A 15,332-nucleotide genomic window follows, 5' to 3' on the forward strand; every position below is an offset into this window, starting at 1 on the left:
TCTAAGAATGGCTTATTCTTTTATTGCTTTTTGTAAATTGTAAAATACACATGAAATAAACCATCTCAACTATTTAAGTGTACAATGTATGCTGAGTAACCTAAGTACATTCAGGTGGCTGTGTAACCAAGCTCCAGAACCCTTTCCAAACTGCAAAACTGAAACTCTGCCTAGTGACCAACAGCTTCATCCCCACCCAACCCCAGGCCCTGGAAACCACCCCTCTACTTTCTGTCTTTACATCTACTATTTCTTTTTAGTAATATTCTATCCCTGCTTTTTATGGATGTATATTTCTTATTCTTTGAGGATAGTTTTAAAGGTTTCTTTTTAAGGTTTTCTCCTACTCCTTGTGTCTCTTTATTCCTCTAAGTTCCTTCTTGTGAGATAACAGAAAATATGCATATGTAATCATCTCTGTACCCAGTTCTTGGCCTAGAGCTCCTGAAACCCTCATAATTTTCTCAGCAAAAGAGCACTAGGAGTGTCTTTTGTTCTAATACATGGTCTTTAACCTCTGTTTTAAGGTTCCTGAAACCCCAGTAATTTCCTGGGTGACAATGGCGTCATTTATGCTAATGAGGCAACCCGGGCTGGACTCCTGGATGAGGGCTGATCACCGAAAGGCCATGATTAAAAGCTTGGACTTTTCAGCCACGCCTTCCTGCTGCCCCCTACATTTTCTTAAGAAAATGACTGAAAATGGAGTTCAAGATCAGTCATGCCAACATAGTGAAGCCTCCATAAAATTCCCAAACTACAAGGTTCAGAGAGCTTCCAGGTTGGTAACTACATCTAACAGAGGATGACGATCCCCCACAGCTCCACTGGGACAGAGGCTCCTGCACTCGGGATCCTCCCTAACCTCACTCTATACATCTCTTCATCTGGCTGCTCATCTGTATCCTTTAATAAACTGGTAAACTTAGATAGCCAATCTAGCAAATTAACTGAACCCAAGGAAGGGGTCATTGGAACCTCTGATTTATAACCAGTTGGTCGGAAACACTGGACTTGCAACTGGTGTCTGAAGCGTGGTGGGGGACATTCTTGTGGGACCGAGTCCCTAACCTGTGGGATCTAACCCTCTCACTATCTCCAGGTAGAGTCAGAACTGAGTTAAATGGTAGGTCACTCAGCTGGTGGAGAGGAGAACTGCTTGGTGTGGGGTAAACCCCCCATACTAGGTGAGCAGAAGTGTCTTGAAGGCATGTATTCTGTGCAAATGGCAAAGGTATCTATCTTTGAGGTTGGACACTGCCTCATACATGTGCTGATCCTCAGTCATCTCTATATACTGAGGAGTGAGGTAGTGGAAAGCTGTCTGGGAATCTTCAGGGCAGGGGCTGGACTTGCTGACTGGTGGAATGAATACTCAGAAGCACGACGGAGCAGATTAATGTTGGGCTCATTGAAAGAATTTCCAAATAATTGCAACTATACTTTTTTGTACCACCCTCTGATGCTTTAATTTTGTGCCCAGGCTATGGAGGTAGCAAACATGTGGCTGCCAGAATTCTAGAATCTGGATACAGGAAGGAGGCTGGATGTTTACTATGAAATGTGCACACTTTCACCTAACCCCCATGTTTTCAGTCCAGCTCCCTGCCTGATCTCAACTGTACTCAGAGTGCATGATTTTATAACTGTTTTGGTTTCATTTCTTCAGGAATGAACCTCCCATCTCTAATGATGATGAAGGAGAAGCAGTTACCACCTTCCTGGGTGGTATGGTGTATGGTAAAGCTGTCTCAATCAACATTTAAGTAATTGTACTGCTTTCAGCCCCAAGCCTCATCTGCTTTCTAAAACACCTGGTCCCTCGAACGCTGAAGGTTTTTGGTATTTTGCTGGGCGAATCAGCTTGTTTCTCATCATTATTCCCTTCTGCGCCCACTCAGGCTTCCTTCTGCTAAGTCGGTTTCCACTTCTCCACCCACCCTAACTTGGATTAACAAGGGCTGTCGGGCCCAGACAAGGAAAACTGAATTAGCTGCTCAGGGAAACTAATTTTAGTTTCATTAGGAAGCAAAGGTGATATAGAACAGATCCCTCAGTTAAGATAAAAGAAAAAAGTTATCACAGATGAGCTCTGGCCAACACCACCACCACTGACAAAACAAGACAAAAAAATACTCTCTATAATATAAAATGCATAGTACAATATTCAGCTAAATTAAACTAGAATAATAATTTCATTAATGCTGAAGGTAACTTATATTCCTGTGCATTGCTGTTTGTCTTCATGAGTCCAGTATAGAAAATGTCTAATATTTAATGAGCTATTTAACTGAATTCTGATGCATCAGTGCCAGAATTGATGAGATCTTTTCCAGTCTCACCTTTGAATTTCTAAATAACTCTAAATAAGAAAAATTCCCAGTTAAGAGAAAATAATTCTAATAATAATTTGATAATTTTTGAAACTGAAAACAGGCCATTCTTTAGGAAAGCTATAGAGTGATTGTGACAAGAGCCCTCCTGAACTTCAGGTGACCATGAGAAGTAGGCCAAGTGTGAGGCAACAGAGAGAAGTGACTGTCACGGCCTGGAGGGCATGCTCCTTTACACGGGCAGCTACTGCTTATTCTCGGGGGTTGTCATGTGGGAAGATGGGCCTAGAGCAGCCGGATCTTCCAACTTTTCAAAAGAGGCCAAAATTTTGGATTTTTTGAAAGTGACAATGTTATAGTTTTTAAATGCTGACACTAAATTAAAACAAACAAGCAAACAAAAACCATGTGGTCTAAATAAAACCTCTTGGCAGGCTACATTCGACCCACAGACTACCAGTTTGTGACCACCAGTTTAGACTATCAAATTTTCCCTTATCCACAGAGGATTTTGTATCTCTGCCTAAGAGAACAGTCACAGCAGGTCCCGGACAGAGCAGGTACCACTGGTCAGAGCACCTGTGATACCTTTTAGCTCCCCTCAAAGGAGCAGAAGACAGTCATTGATGCAGCCTCATCTTCTCACCCTGCCTTTTCAAATATGCCCTGGGGTCCTACTTCTCACTATGCCAGGTAGTCAAAACATACTTGTAAATCGTTTTGTAAGTAATAAAATAAAAATTAATAGCTCAGAGGATTTATAGATCATCCTTCTCCCAAGGCTGTAATAGCATTCTCCATGTGTATCATATAAGGTAGTGAGTGGAAAATAATCGTATTCTTTGTTTTCAAATGAAGGTAATCTGAGGTGGCAAAATGAAGGTGCTTCTAAAATCAAAATGTCCATTCATTTCAACTGACTTCTGAAAAAAAATAACTGTATAAGAATGTCCCTACCAATGAACAGCAAGCAGAAACATGCCTTATTCTTTACGAATGGACTTTTTGTTCATTTCTTGCATGAAGCAAGTGGTTAGTAAATATCTAGTGTTCTTTGATTTATTATGTTCCTTTCTGGCACTAAGAGTTGAATTCTATGTGAAGAGGCTTCCAGCAGGCACTCAGTGTTTGCTGACTGGCTGAATGTCTGCCAAGACATCTGCCAAAAACTGTATTTTTTGGTTGCCTTAACTGTACAACAAGTAGCCAAATGAAACCAGGAGTTTTCAGGGGTTTTTTAAGCAGCAGATTCTCTTTTACAAGTAAAATAGATGTAGAAAGCTGATATAAAGCAGATAGAAATGGAACTGCTCTGGTTGAAGATGAGAGGGAAAACTCCAAGAAGTGCAAATGCAGCCTTCTCTTCCCTTTATTTCTCTTCACTCCCTCCTCTTCCTGCACCTACTCCCCACTCTCTGCCCCACCTCAGAAGACCTTCAGGCATCTCCAAGGAGAGTTTTCCATTTAGAGTTTGAATTTACTTGAACTAGGGGATCTTCTAATTTCTTTCTAATTTTATTATTCCTTGAGTCTATTCTAGGTAATAACATGAGCAGATCTTTGTACTAAAGTGATTATTTACCCTGATGACTAGTCTATTTTTTCATTTTCTTTCCTCTTATGTAACAACTGAGAAGCTCAACCTTTGATTGGTTTTAATCTTGATAATTTATCTTTAAAATTATACTGTGCATACTCTCTGCTAAGTTTTAAAAAATTTCTTTTTATTTATTGATTTTAGAAAAAAAAGGAAAGGGGAGAGACAGAGAGACACAGAAACATCAACTTGTTGTTCAATGTACTTATGCATTTATTGGTTGATTCTTACATGTGCCCTGACCAGAGACTGAACCTGGCAACCTTGGCTTATCAGGACGACGCTCTAACCAACTGAACTACCCAGCCAGGGTCAGTAAGTTCTGCAGCACTCTTTGATCTCTAAAAAATTGTTATTCTCAGGTAATACAGTGAATTCCTACATAGATATACCTAACAGAGATATCAGTACAATAAAACTACATATTATAAATAATATACAACAATTATAATTTCTTTATAATAAAAATGTTATTCAATCTGCACTGTTTAAATTTTGCCTCTGATTTGGGTAGATAAAACCAAGATATTTTGTATCAACTCCAAATGCTGCTTGAGGCTACCTTATCTCTACACTTCAGGGGAAAAATGCATTTAAAAATCATGGGAGCTATCATCATTAGAAAACTTCTTGTGTAATACAGATAAAGCTACTTACACAGCACAGGTGACTAGTTAAAGTGTCCTAAAGTGCACTCTGCATATTTAAGAGGAATGTATTACACTGACTTTTTAATTTTTTAAAACCACTATTCCTACAAATTATGTCCCAAATATAAGAACAAAGAACATAAAGTTTTCTTTCAACACAGTAATTGGCAATCTACCTGAAAGATCCTGAAATTCAGGCTTTTGACTGAAGATGAGGTAGTTAGTGGCAATGAAATGAAGTAGCCAGGTTGAAAGGCAATCAGAGTGGTGAAACTGCAAGAAAAATGGAAAGTGAAACAGCATTGTACTCAATGACCAGCACACTGATGATTAGATTAGAGAGAATGGTCTGGGAGAACTCATGGAGAGCCCAAATCCATGTTTTATGTGTCTATGTTTGATGCAGCCTTCAGCCTACTCTGACAACAGAAAGAAAAAAGGAACATTAATAACACATAAATAATAAAATTACAACAATGAATAAACTGAATCAAATGAATAACAAGCTACTGCTGCTGCAGTGGCTGAATATCTTTAAGCAGATGTATGACTGCATTCGTGGTTCACAAAGACTATTCTTGAGGTTCTTAAGGATTTAGTTTAAGCTTTTCATCTAAGGTCATGGCCTTTACTCACTGCATCTGTGTCTGTGTAGCAGAGGTATAAGATTATGGTTAGCAAAGGCATATACACTTGGCCATATCTAAACAAATCTACCCAATGAGCAAGCCAAAAATTATTCTGAGGAGGAAATGTCATCCACCTAAGGTTATGGGAGGCAAAGCATAATAAATATTTCTGTGAGAACATATGTTTGAATAGTTGCTTTTAACTCAGAAGTACTGTTACACCGAGCAGGATTCCCAGCATATTTCTCATTCTTACCTTCAACGGCTAACAGAGGGGGAACTTACAGCAACCTGGCCATGACATCATCACCTTGGACCAATCCAGTGATACTCACTGATCCATCTAACCACCCAATTCAGATTACAATAACTTGCTATCAGGCAACTTTGGTACATGAGTATAGTTTCTTTTTATTATTGTTGTGGTTAGAGTACACATAAAACTTACCATGTTTAAGTATATGGTTCCGTGCAACATGTACATTCACATTATTGGGCAACCATTACCTTTATCTATTTTCAGAACTTTTTTTTATCATCCCAAACTGAAACTCTTTACCCATTAAATAAAACATCTCCTTTCCCCTACCCCCAGTCCCCATCAACAACTATTTTATTTTACCTTTATGAATTGGACCATTCTAGGGTCCTCATATAAGTTGAATTATACAGTATTTGTTCACTTTCTGTCTGGTTTATTTTACTCAGCATAATGTCCTCAAGGTTCCTCCATGTTGCAGCATGTATTAAAGTTTCATTCTTTTCAAGGCAGAGTAATATTCCATTGTGTGTGTAGAACACATTTGGCTTACCCATTCATCTACTGATGGACATTTAGGTTGTTTCCACTCTTAGGCCAAATATAGCTCTTTTAAGGACACTCAAATTATTACTTAAAAATAAGTAATTGTAAGTTGAAGAAAGATTTGTAACCTCAAATCTTTTTTTAAAAGTTTATTTTCAGAGAGAGGGGAAAGGAGGAAGAAAGAAAGTGAGAAACATTGATTGCTTGTCTCTCACACAACCCCTACTGGGGACCTGGCCTTGCAACCCAGCCATGTGCCCTGGCCAGGAACTGAACTGGCGCTCACACCAGCACCACACCAGCACCACACCAGCTGAGCCACACCAGCCAGGGCTGTAATCTCAAATTTTAAGAAAGAAACTCAAATATTCCTCTTTCAGAAGGTTACAATGTAAGACTACTTTAACATGTAAATTCATAGGTCCTTCTGATTTTTATGAAACGAAATCAGAATTTTTGAGTTGTACGAGAATTAATAGGTCATCTAATCTCACATTATATTTTAACAATTATTTTTTCACCTTATCTTTTAGAAGATGAATGTGAATGATCTCAAGGGAGCAGAGCAAGAACATGTAGCTGTTTTAACAGAATACTATTAGATGAATAACATACCAACAAAAGTTCAGAACATTGCCTAATGGCTGTGACTTGCAAAGAGAAGGGAGATCACAGAAATGAATAGCTGCCTACAAAAACATAGTTCAAATGCTGAATTTTATTTTTGACCAAAATTGAAGATATAATTGTGGGCTCTTGGCAAGAGATGGAACACATCTCGGTATAAACTACTTTTAGAGAAGAATGTGTGCTGACCTGAGAAAAGAGGTTTAGACAAATAACAGAATAAAAAAGAAGAGGCATTAAAAAACTATAAATGTAATATAAACTTACAAACGCTACAGCATTTAACAGCTCTGTAAAGAATAATAATGGAGAAGAAAGTACCAAGAACTCACTAGGAAAAGGTCAGAAACAAAACTGATGGCCTGAAGCAGCCAAATATTAATGCACAGATTATAAAGAAGTTGAATTTAAAACTTTAATATGAAAGTAAATAGGACTTCATAGGAATCAGCAAATTTGGCTGGATAGAGTTGAAAGGGGAGTAGAGATAAGGAAATCTCTCCCTTAATCCGAAGGAACTGATTTGATTAAGGGAAAGAAGCCTCTATTATATGTTAAGAGTTAAACTTGATGGAAATACATGGACCTCAAGGTAGAATCAAGGTAAGGGATTGAGAGGGGAAGCAGAAGCAGAAGTGAGAGAACACCAAAGCTGCTCATCTACACTGAAGGTACAAATGATGCTTTCCTGACACACAATACAAACCTGACAGAGATGATAGAAGGATTGGAAATTTCGACTACTCACAGAGCTCCAAAGTCTAAATTTGCTAAAAGACAATTTCATCTCCTAGTAAGTCAGAGAAACAATGAGGAAAAGGTTAACTAAATTCCAACCACAGGATGAACTGGCTAGTAAAGTAGAACCTCAAACTAGAAAATTCGAAGAGAACTTGGAGGAGCTGATTATCCTGCTATCTGGGATCCATAATTCCAAATTAGGGACCATCAGCAATAGAAGAGAGAAAAACTGGTAAATGTAGGCTTAATCTTAGCAAACAGAAAAGTCATCAGAAACAAGCAGTAAAATTTAAAGAGTTATCTTAGAATTTTAAAATTCAAGAGAAAAAATATGGATAATCACATAATCAGAAACCACACTGTCAGGGAAAAGAAGTCAGGAAAAATTTCTGACAACACAGTCCTAAATGATGCTGATGAGGAACCGTGTGTGTATCTGGTGGGGAGGGAGCACTTAAAAGAAATCAGTGCAACCACACAGGAAGTTTTCTTATGTATGAACTATCTACTTAAAAGAATACTATAAGAAGTTTGTGTCCCTTTTTAAAAAGTAGGACAGACTTGTTAGAATAGAATGGAGATGGTACATCAAAAATGAACTGAGGTTATGAAAATGCTAGGCAGAATAAGAATGCATTTTTAAATTAAATCTAAAGGGTGGCTCTTTATCCCAAGCTCCATGTGAATATATCATAATTGGTTGAATGCATAAACTCTGTCTGTTCCCTAGAATGTGCAGCAATACAATTATTAAAAACAAAGGGGCCCTGAGCTTAGCAGAGGCCAGAAGGCCTGGCGTACTGCAGTGATTCTCAACTCAAACATTTCTACCAAATATATTCCTGACACCTGAAAATGTATCAACAAAAGGTGGTTTGAAAGGATTAACAAGGTACACCAATACCTCCTACAAACAAATGAAACTTCAAAAACAGATTCATGAAGTGGATGAATGAATGAACAAACAAGTGAGTTTAGCCTAATCAACTCTATCAGTATGAATGGACCAACCGATCCTGTCATTTTCCTTTCAGGAACCCTAAGATGTGATCATTTGGGGGAAATTCAATATAAATTCTATTTCCTATAACACTGACATGACACAATATAGCTCCACATTCAAATGACTCTAATAACAGACACCACTTAGCTGAAAAATTCCTATCAGCAAATTCTACCTCAGAAAGGGACCACTCAAAAACCCTATCTTCAAAATTACTCAGCCATGGAAATTATTGTGAGGGCATTTTAGCCTCATTTAGACAAACATCCACTCTAAGACAGCTACCAATAATATCTCTCTTAGTAGGAAGCAATTTTAAAAGAATATAATTTTATGACATTTTTAGAAAACCAAATAAGCAGAGGCATAGGGCCCATTACCTTGGCTTTCTTGAGCAGGTCGACTATGTCGAGGCTCATGGACGCCAGCTCCCTGCTTGGCATGCTCTGCAGCTGTGTAATGATGAACAGCTCGCAGATGTGCTGCAGTCTGGACACCTGATACATCTCAGCACAGATCAGGAGGCACATGGCCTGGAAAATGCCAGCTGATGCGAAAAAGGGAAATAAGAGAAAGTGGACAATAAAACCATTTCTTTTATGACCTAAAACCAAACAACAATAACAGAAAAAAAAACCCACAAAAATGCTGACTGTGTCACATTCTGTTTCTCCTAGAACAGAATGCCTAGGAGAAAACCTTGGAGCAGTTAGCATTCTAAACACCATTAAAAAAAGAAGTTAAGCCTTCACACTCAGAAGCGAGCCTATGTGTTGTTTTTGTTTTCAGTTCTCCAGAGGGGGAGACTGTACAACTGCCCTTAATGATCAGCTCCAGAGCTATGGGGTCATTCCCTCTGCTAGCTAAACTGAAGCCTTGCAGTTCTTCTACTTCTGGCTTTAGTTCCAGATTTGTTTTATTTTAATTGTGGTAAAACAAACATAACATAAAACTTACCATTAATCATTTTTTCCAGTTTTACTGAAAAATAACTGACGTGCATCACTGTGAAAGTTTAAGGTGTACAGCATGATGGTTTGATTGACATATACTGTAAAATGATTACCACAATGTTTAGTTAACAGCCATCATTTCATATGGATACAATAAAAAAGAAAAGAAAAAACTTTTCTCTCTGTGATGAGAAGTCTTAGGATCTACAATCTTAACAACTGTCCTAGGTATACAGGAGTAGCAACTACTGTCACGTTGTACGTTACATCTCCAGTACTTATTTATTGAACACCTTCTTCCAATTCCCCCTCCACCACCCTGCCAATAACCATTTTTAAGTGTGCAGTTCACTGGCGTTAAGTATATTCACATTGTTGGGCATCCATTACTACTATCCATCTTTGGAGCTCTTATGTCATTCCAAACTAAAATTCTGGGTCCAAAAATAGCTCCCCACATGCCCCTCCTTCCAGCCCAGGCAATCACCTTGGTGGAGTTCCCCCCACATTCCCTATAAATCTGCAACTCTTTACTGTTGTTTTTTCCCTTGCCATTTGTTTCCCTTATACCTCCCTCCCCACCACAATCACCACACTGGTGTCCATGTCCATAAGTCCTTTTACATTTTTGCTTGATCCCTCCATCTCCTAACCTCCCCCCTGCACCGCCCCATAGCTGTCAGCCTACTTTCCATCTATGAGACTGTCTCTGTTTTGCTTGTTAGTTCAGTTTGTTCATTAGATTCCACATATGAGTGAAATCATATGGTATTTGTCTTTCTCTGACTGGCTTACTTCACTTAGCATAATGTTCTCCAGGTCCATCCATGCTGTCCAAATAACATCTGTCTATGGAATAAATCCGATTTTTTAATGTAAGCCTCTTATCTCTCATTAAATTCTTTATATTTTGTATTTAGGAACCAAGAATGCTGTGTATGACATTTAACATAATGACTAGATTATCTTTCTTTCTGTGATTTTCCCCATGTGAATATTCCAGGATCCAGCTTAACTTTTTGATTATTCATTTTCACTCATTTTCTCCCTACACCTTTTACAATTTTTAAGTGTTTTGTCCGATAGTTATTATTGCTTTTCTCAGCATTTTTTCTAATGAGCAAGGTAAAATCTAAAAATTAAAGCTTCAATTATTCTAATGAGAGGATGGCTGAGAAACTAAAGTTTATTATTCCAAATCTAGTCAAGTTTTTAATTTAATATACATATTTGCCAGTATCAAAATAATAAAATAGACAATAACACTCATTCTGAAGAGAATCAATGCTTTTAGGGGTTTTTTTGGTTTTATTTATTTATTTATTTATTTTTTTTAGTGGGAAAGGAGGAGGAGAGGGAGAGAAACATTAATGTGTGGTTGCCTCTCGTACATTTTTTAGTTTCTATTTTTATTAATGACTTATTTATGCTATTACAGTTGTCTTATATTTCACCCCTACACCCCCTTCTGCCCAGCCCATCCCCCACTTGCAGTCAATCCCCACTGTTGTGGGTCCATGGGTTCTTCATGTGTGTTCTTGACTAATCCCTCCACCTTTGTTCAGTCGGTCCCCACCTGCCCCCTTCCTCCTTACCACTGTCAGTTATTCCATGATTCTGTGCCTCTGGTTCTCTTTTGCTCATTAGTTAATTTTGTTCATTAGATTTACTCTCATAAATGAGATCATGAGATCATATGGTGTTTGTCTTTCACCATCTGGCTTATTTCACTTAGCAGAATACTCTCCAGTTCCATCCATGCTGTTGCAAAAGGTAGGAGCTGCTTCTTTGTTTCTACTGCATATGCTTTTGTTTTTATTATGCAAAAATGATACGCCAGCCTTTTCCACTGACAGTAAGAACTGTAACTGGCTCCAAAATACTGTAGCTAACTGCAAGACCAAACCTTTACATTAGTTCAATTTAAAAGGGAATTTTTTTTTGGAGCTCTAAAACCTTTGACTACAGCATTCATGACTTCTTTTATTAAACTTTTTAAATAACAAACACATGATATCTTCCAAATCTAAAATTCAAAAGAGTAAACCTGAAGGGAGATATGGTCTGAACTGTGTGTTTTCTTTTTATATTTGCTACCATGCCTGGCCTCATTCTGTAATCAAGGTATCAGGCCTGGACTAAGCCACCAGAGCCTTATTCTAGTTGTGTTTGTGGTGGGAGCCATCTGGTGGCCAAAGGGGGAAGATCATCAAAGGGGTCTCCTGTGCCTGCATCCCAAGGCTTTAAGGCCTGTGGAAAGGATTTTGCAGTTTCTCCAGCTTGCCTCCAGCTAGTGGAAACCTGTTAAGATCTCTTCCAACTTGTAGCTGCCACAGACGGTTAATTCCTGGTTCAAAGATAATCAGTGAATAGAGAAAGAAATCCTGCAGTCGATCAAGCATTCTAAACATCTTAGAAAAAGTTTTCAAAGAAGTCAGCTTTAGAAGAGTCTGACTTTAGGAGAAGTCAGAAGAATGCCTTCAAAGAGCCCACATCCTCTGGGCCAGAGATTACCAAGAAGGCCTCAGAATACTGAAAGTCCTCAGAACAGCCTTCGTCAAAATGCAGAGCCACAAAAGCAGTTGTCTGACCCTCTTCTCATGGAAGGGACAGTGCCACAAGGAGCTTTCTGTCCCAATCTGTAGAACTGGAGTGGCCACTGGGTCCCGCAGGACACCTCCATTTCCAGGGTGCCCACGAGGACCACCATGCTGCTGGCGCCACCGGGGACCTGATGTGAACTGATGTCAGAGTCGGAGAGCCCACAGGAGTTTCACAATCACGGCTCAGCCACTTGCACCGACTGAAATTCACTGTTGTCCCAATACTACCTCCACCTGCTCAGCACACTCCATGATGTCAACTCTGATAAACCTTAGCTGAAAACAGGTTTCACATGAAGCGATTTATTGAAATGGGTGACAAGGAGAGAAAGAATTGTTAGCTATTACTGAACCTTTATTTATACTGCTCACCTGGGCAACAGGAGTCTGTGTATAAGTACTCTAAGAATGACAAGAAAGTCTCTTTGGAAACACCGTAAACTGGAATCAGAAGGCTCTTTGCTTCCATGTAATTCCCGTTAAACATGGCTGCCATCACCTCACAGCGTGCCACCAGGATGGCCCTGTGGGCTGGCACTGTCGTACCTGCATGGTTACAAAGAGAAACTAAGTTAAGTGAGATGAGCTGGCAGAGTTATTACTCTAGCAACTTCCCTTGTGATTAGACTGCTACTGCACGAGACACAGCTAAGCTGATATATGGAAACCAAATTTGGGGGCGATGGCCAGCATTAATTCAGAGACTTTTTAGTTTTTCACTGAAAAATAAAGATAAAATAAAATAAAATAAAATAATGTTCAAATGTTGACTTTGAAACCAACAATTTGCAAGTCAGGCAATTATTTGTTACTAGTTTGTATTTCTTGTTGATAGAAACCCTGAACAATTTTTGCTTCATGTGTTTATAATGAAACATCTATCCTTGTATCCTTTCCAATTGGCCTAAAATACCACTACCCACCCCTGCCCACGTGCCTCCCAAGAAAACACCACCATTCTTCTCTTGGCCAACTCACCGGACAGTCCTGGCCAGGCTTCCCCGTAGCAGACACAGGAAATAAACCATCTTTGGCCTAAGCAGTTTCTTTGTGAACCCAAGGGAAGCACTCCAGATCTTATGGAAAATTGGGGAGGGGATGGCTGGTCCCCCAGTTGTCTCCCCAGGGAACCTCTCCTTCCTAAATGAGCAATGTCTGCTTCTGGGAGAGCCAGAGCTACTGCAAATTTTAAAGGCCCCTCAGCCCATACCCCTCACCGAAGCTCATTAAACTAAACTGACTCTCTAGTAAAAACTTCTTCTCTAGCAACTGTGCCACCACAGCAAACTCCAGAAGGGACATGTGTCCCCCAGGGCTTGTGGGTGGAGAAGCCATTCTCACCCTCACCATATTAGGAAGCCAGGAATCCACAGGCAGCCTTCAGTGTAGTCTACCTCAGTTCAACAAATCATTATCCAGCACCTGCCATGCTAAGTGCTGCAGATACAAAGATGAGAAAGACAAGCAACCCCGCTTCAGAGAAGCCAGGCTTTTAGTTTGGTGGAAGATGCCACAGCCAGTGTGAGTGACAAAGATGTCACCTTCTGGAAAGTAACTCTATGAGCCAAGTCACCCTCCCATGACCAAGAGTCTTCACCTATGCATCCCTAAAATCTCATACTCTTCTCCAAAATATTTACCATTATTGGTTTCTTTATTCTTTAAAGCCAAGCAAAACATCTTTTGGCTCAGAAAAGAGTTCCATCTAAGCCCAGGGGCTTTCTCCAGAGCTACTGACCCCTCAGGAGTCATGGGCAGCTCCCAACATGGCCAGTTTGAGCTCACTGCTGGCACTGTGATTTGCACAGGCACCTCCCACAGGGGAGGGAAAAAGGCCCGCAGCAAGCATCCTCCCAGGTGCGCATACACCTACTCGCAGACATCCTACCCTCCCCACCCTTTCCCGCCCCATCTCTTTGCCTGTAGGCTGCCTGCCCTCAGTATCCATCTACAGGATGACCAGCTTTCGTACTCAGATGGTGCTGTATATATGTATACAGATGTATAGAGTAATTAACAAAGAATTCAAACAGGTAATGGAATTTAACTTGCAATTTCAAGGTTCTAATATCTTAAATTGGGTACCATGAAAAAAAAAGGGAAATTAGAAGCATGGCATAAACAAATTAGATAACCTTTCACTTCAGCAGAGGGATTTAAGATTGGCCAAACATGCCAAGTGGATAGTAGATGGGGAAGGAATTTGATAAGGAGCTTTGAAATTTTAATAGAAAATTTCCATTGATAATGTGGTTACAGAATCAGCAACAAAACATTCAATACCTTAAAGCATTTTCGAGTCAATGTCAACCATAGAATTTAGTTTAGAAAACCATTATACCTTCGGTTAAGAACATATCAACCTCTGTTTCTCACCGTTTTAAACTACTGTTTTGGTATTATAAACTTGTATTGTGAAACTGTAATACAATACCTCAGTTTGGCCACATTTTTAAACATTGTACATAAAGTGTATCAGTATATAAACATTGTACAAAACTTGCTAAATAAACATAATGCAGTGTTTATATACCAAACAGCAACAGGACAGAGCTGAAGAATTACTCAAGGAAGAAAAAAACATCGATTTTTCTAGTTAAAAGATAAACACGTGCTTTGAAAATGTCAAGGCCAAAAGTGTCTTTCCTTTGTAGTATCTAAATGCTGTTATAGTTTTAAGAAACTTTTTTAAGGGAAAAGAGTTATAAGAGTGAAATAAAATTTAAAGGCCCAAGTTTTCCAGTAATTTTGCATTGATTATCCAAGATTATTTATACTAAAATAAAATGCTACATTTGTCATTCCTTTTCACACTGCTTACCAAGTTTTAAAAATAAAATTTTTAGAAATGTTTTTGTTTTATTCTGAAAATAGAAAACTTGCCTAACTCAAGAGAGATTTAGAATATGTACTACTTAAGTAAACAGGAACAGAATGTAAAAGTATTTTTCACGAGGCAAAGATTCAAATGTCAACTGGAAATTCATGTCTTTCTATATCAGGCTTAAGTGTTTACCAAGACTAGTTTTAGAACTGCTATAGTAGCTTCTTTAGAAATTATTTCATGGAAAAAGATACAAGCCCAAACAACAAACTGGGGGGGGCGGGCGGGTATTTTTTTGATGACTATCTAGTCCAGGGATAGGAAATAGGTTTTATATCCTGCGTCACCTCCAGCCAGCTGCAGCTGCTGGCCTGGAATGTTCGAAAAGAAGGGTGAGGAGGCCCTAGGTGCAGGACACAGCCCCTCAATCCACCTGTGCTGGCTGCCATTGCGGGCCTCTGGTTTCACCTCTAAACACACCACCTCACTCCCTGTGACCACTCTGCCAGGTAGGAACGAGGATCCCCATCTTATAGGTGAGGGAACAAAGGATCAGAAATGCAGAGC

General features: G+C 39.2%; 1 protein-coding gene across 2 annotated transcripts in view; it reads right to left on the reverse strand.

Moving 5' to 3' along the window:
- RHOBTB3 (Rho related BTB domain containing 3) overlaps positions 1–15,332 on the reverse strand; it is a 51,455-nt gene that overhangs the window by 4,495 nt on the left and 31,628 nt on the right. For both annotated transcript variants that reach the window (XM_045847850.1, XM_045847849.1), the window contains exons 9-11: positions 12,314–12,487; positions 8,766–8,932; positions 4,757–4,853 (exon numbers count right to left, since the gene is read on the reverse strand). In XM_045847850.1, the coding sequence (XP_045703806.1) occupies positions 4,757–4,853; positions 8,766–8,932; positions 12,314–12,487 (438 nt within the window). The remainder of the gene's footprint in view (positions 1–4,756; positions 4,854–8,765; positions 8,933–12,313; positions 12,488–15,332) is intronic.

Source organism: Phyllostomus hastatus, unplaced genomic scaffold, assembly GCF_019186645.2.
Source record: "Phyllostomus hastatus isolate PE091 unplaced genomic scaffold, TTU_PhHast_1.1 phas_contig_58, whole genome shotgun sequence".
Taxonomy (NCBI): domain Eukaryota; kingdom Metazoa; phylum Chordata; class Mammalia; order Chiroptera; family Phyllostomidae; genus Phyllostomus; species Phyllostomus hastatus.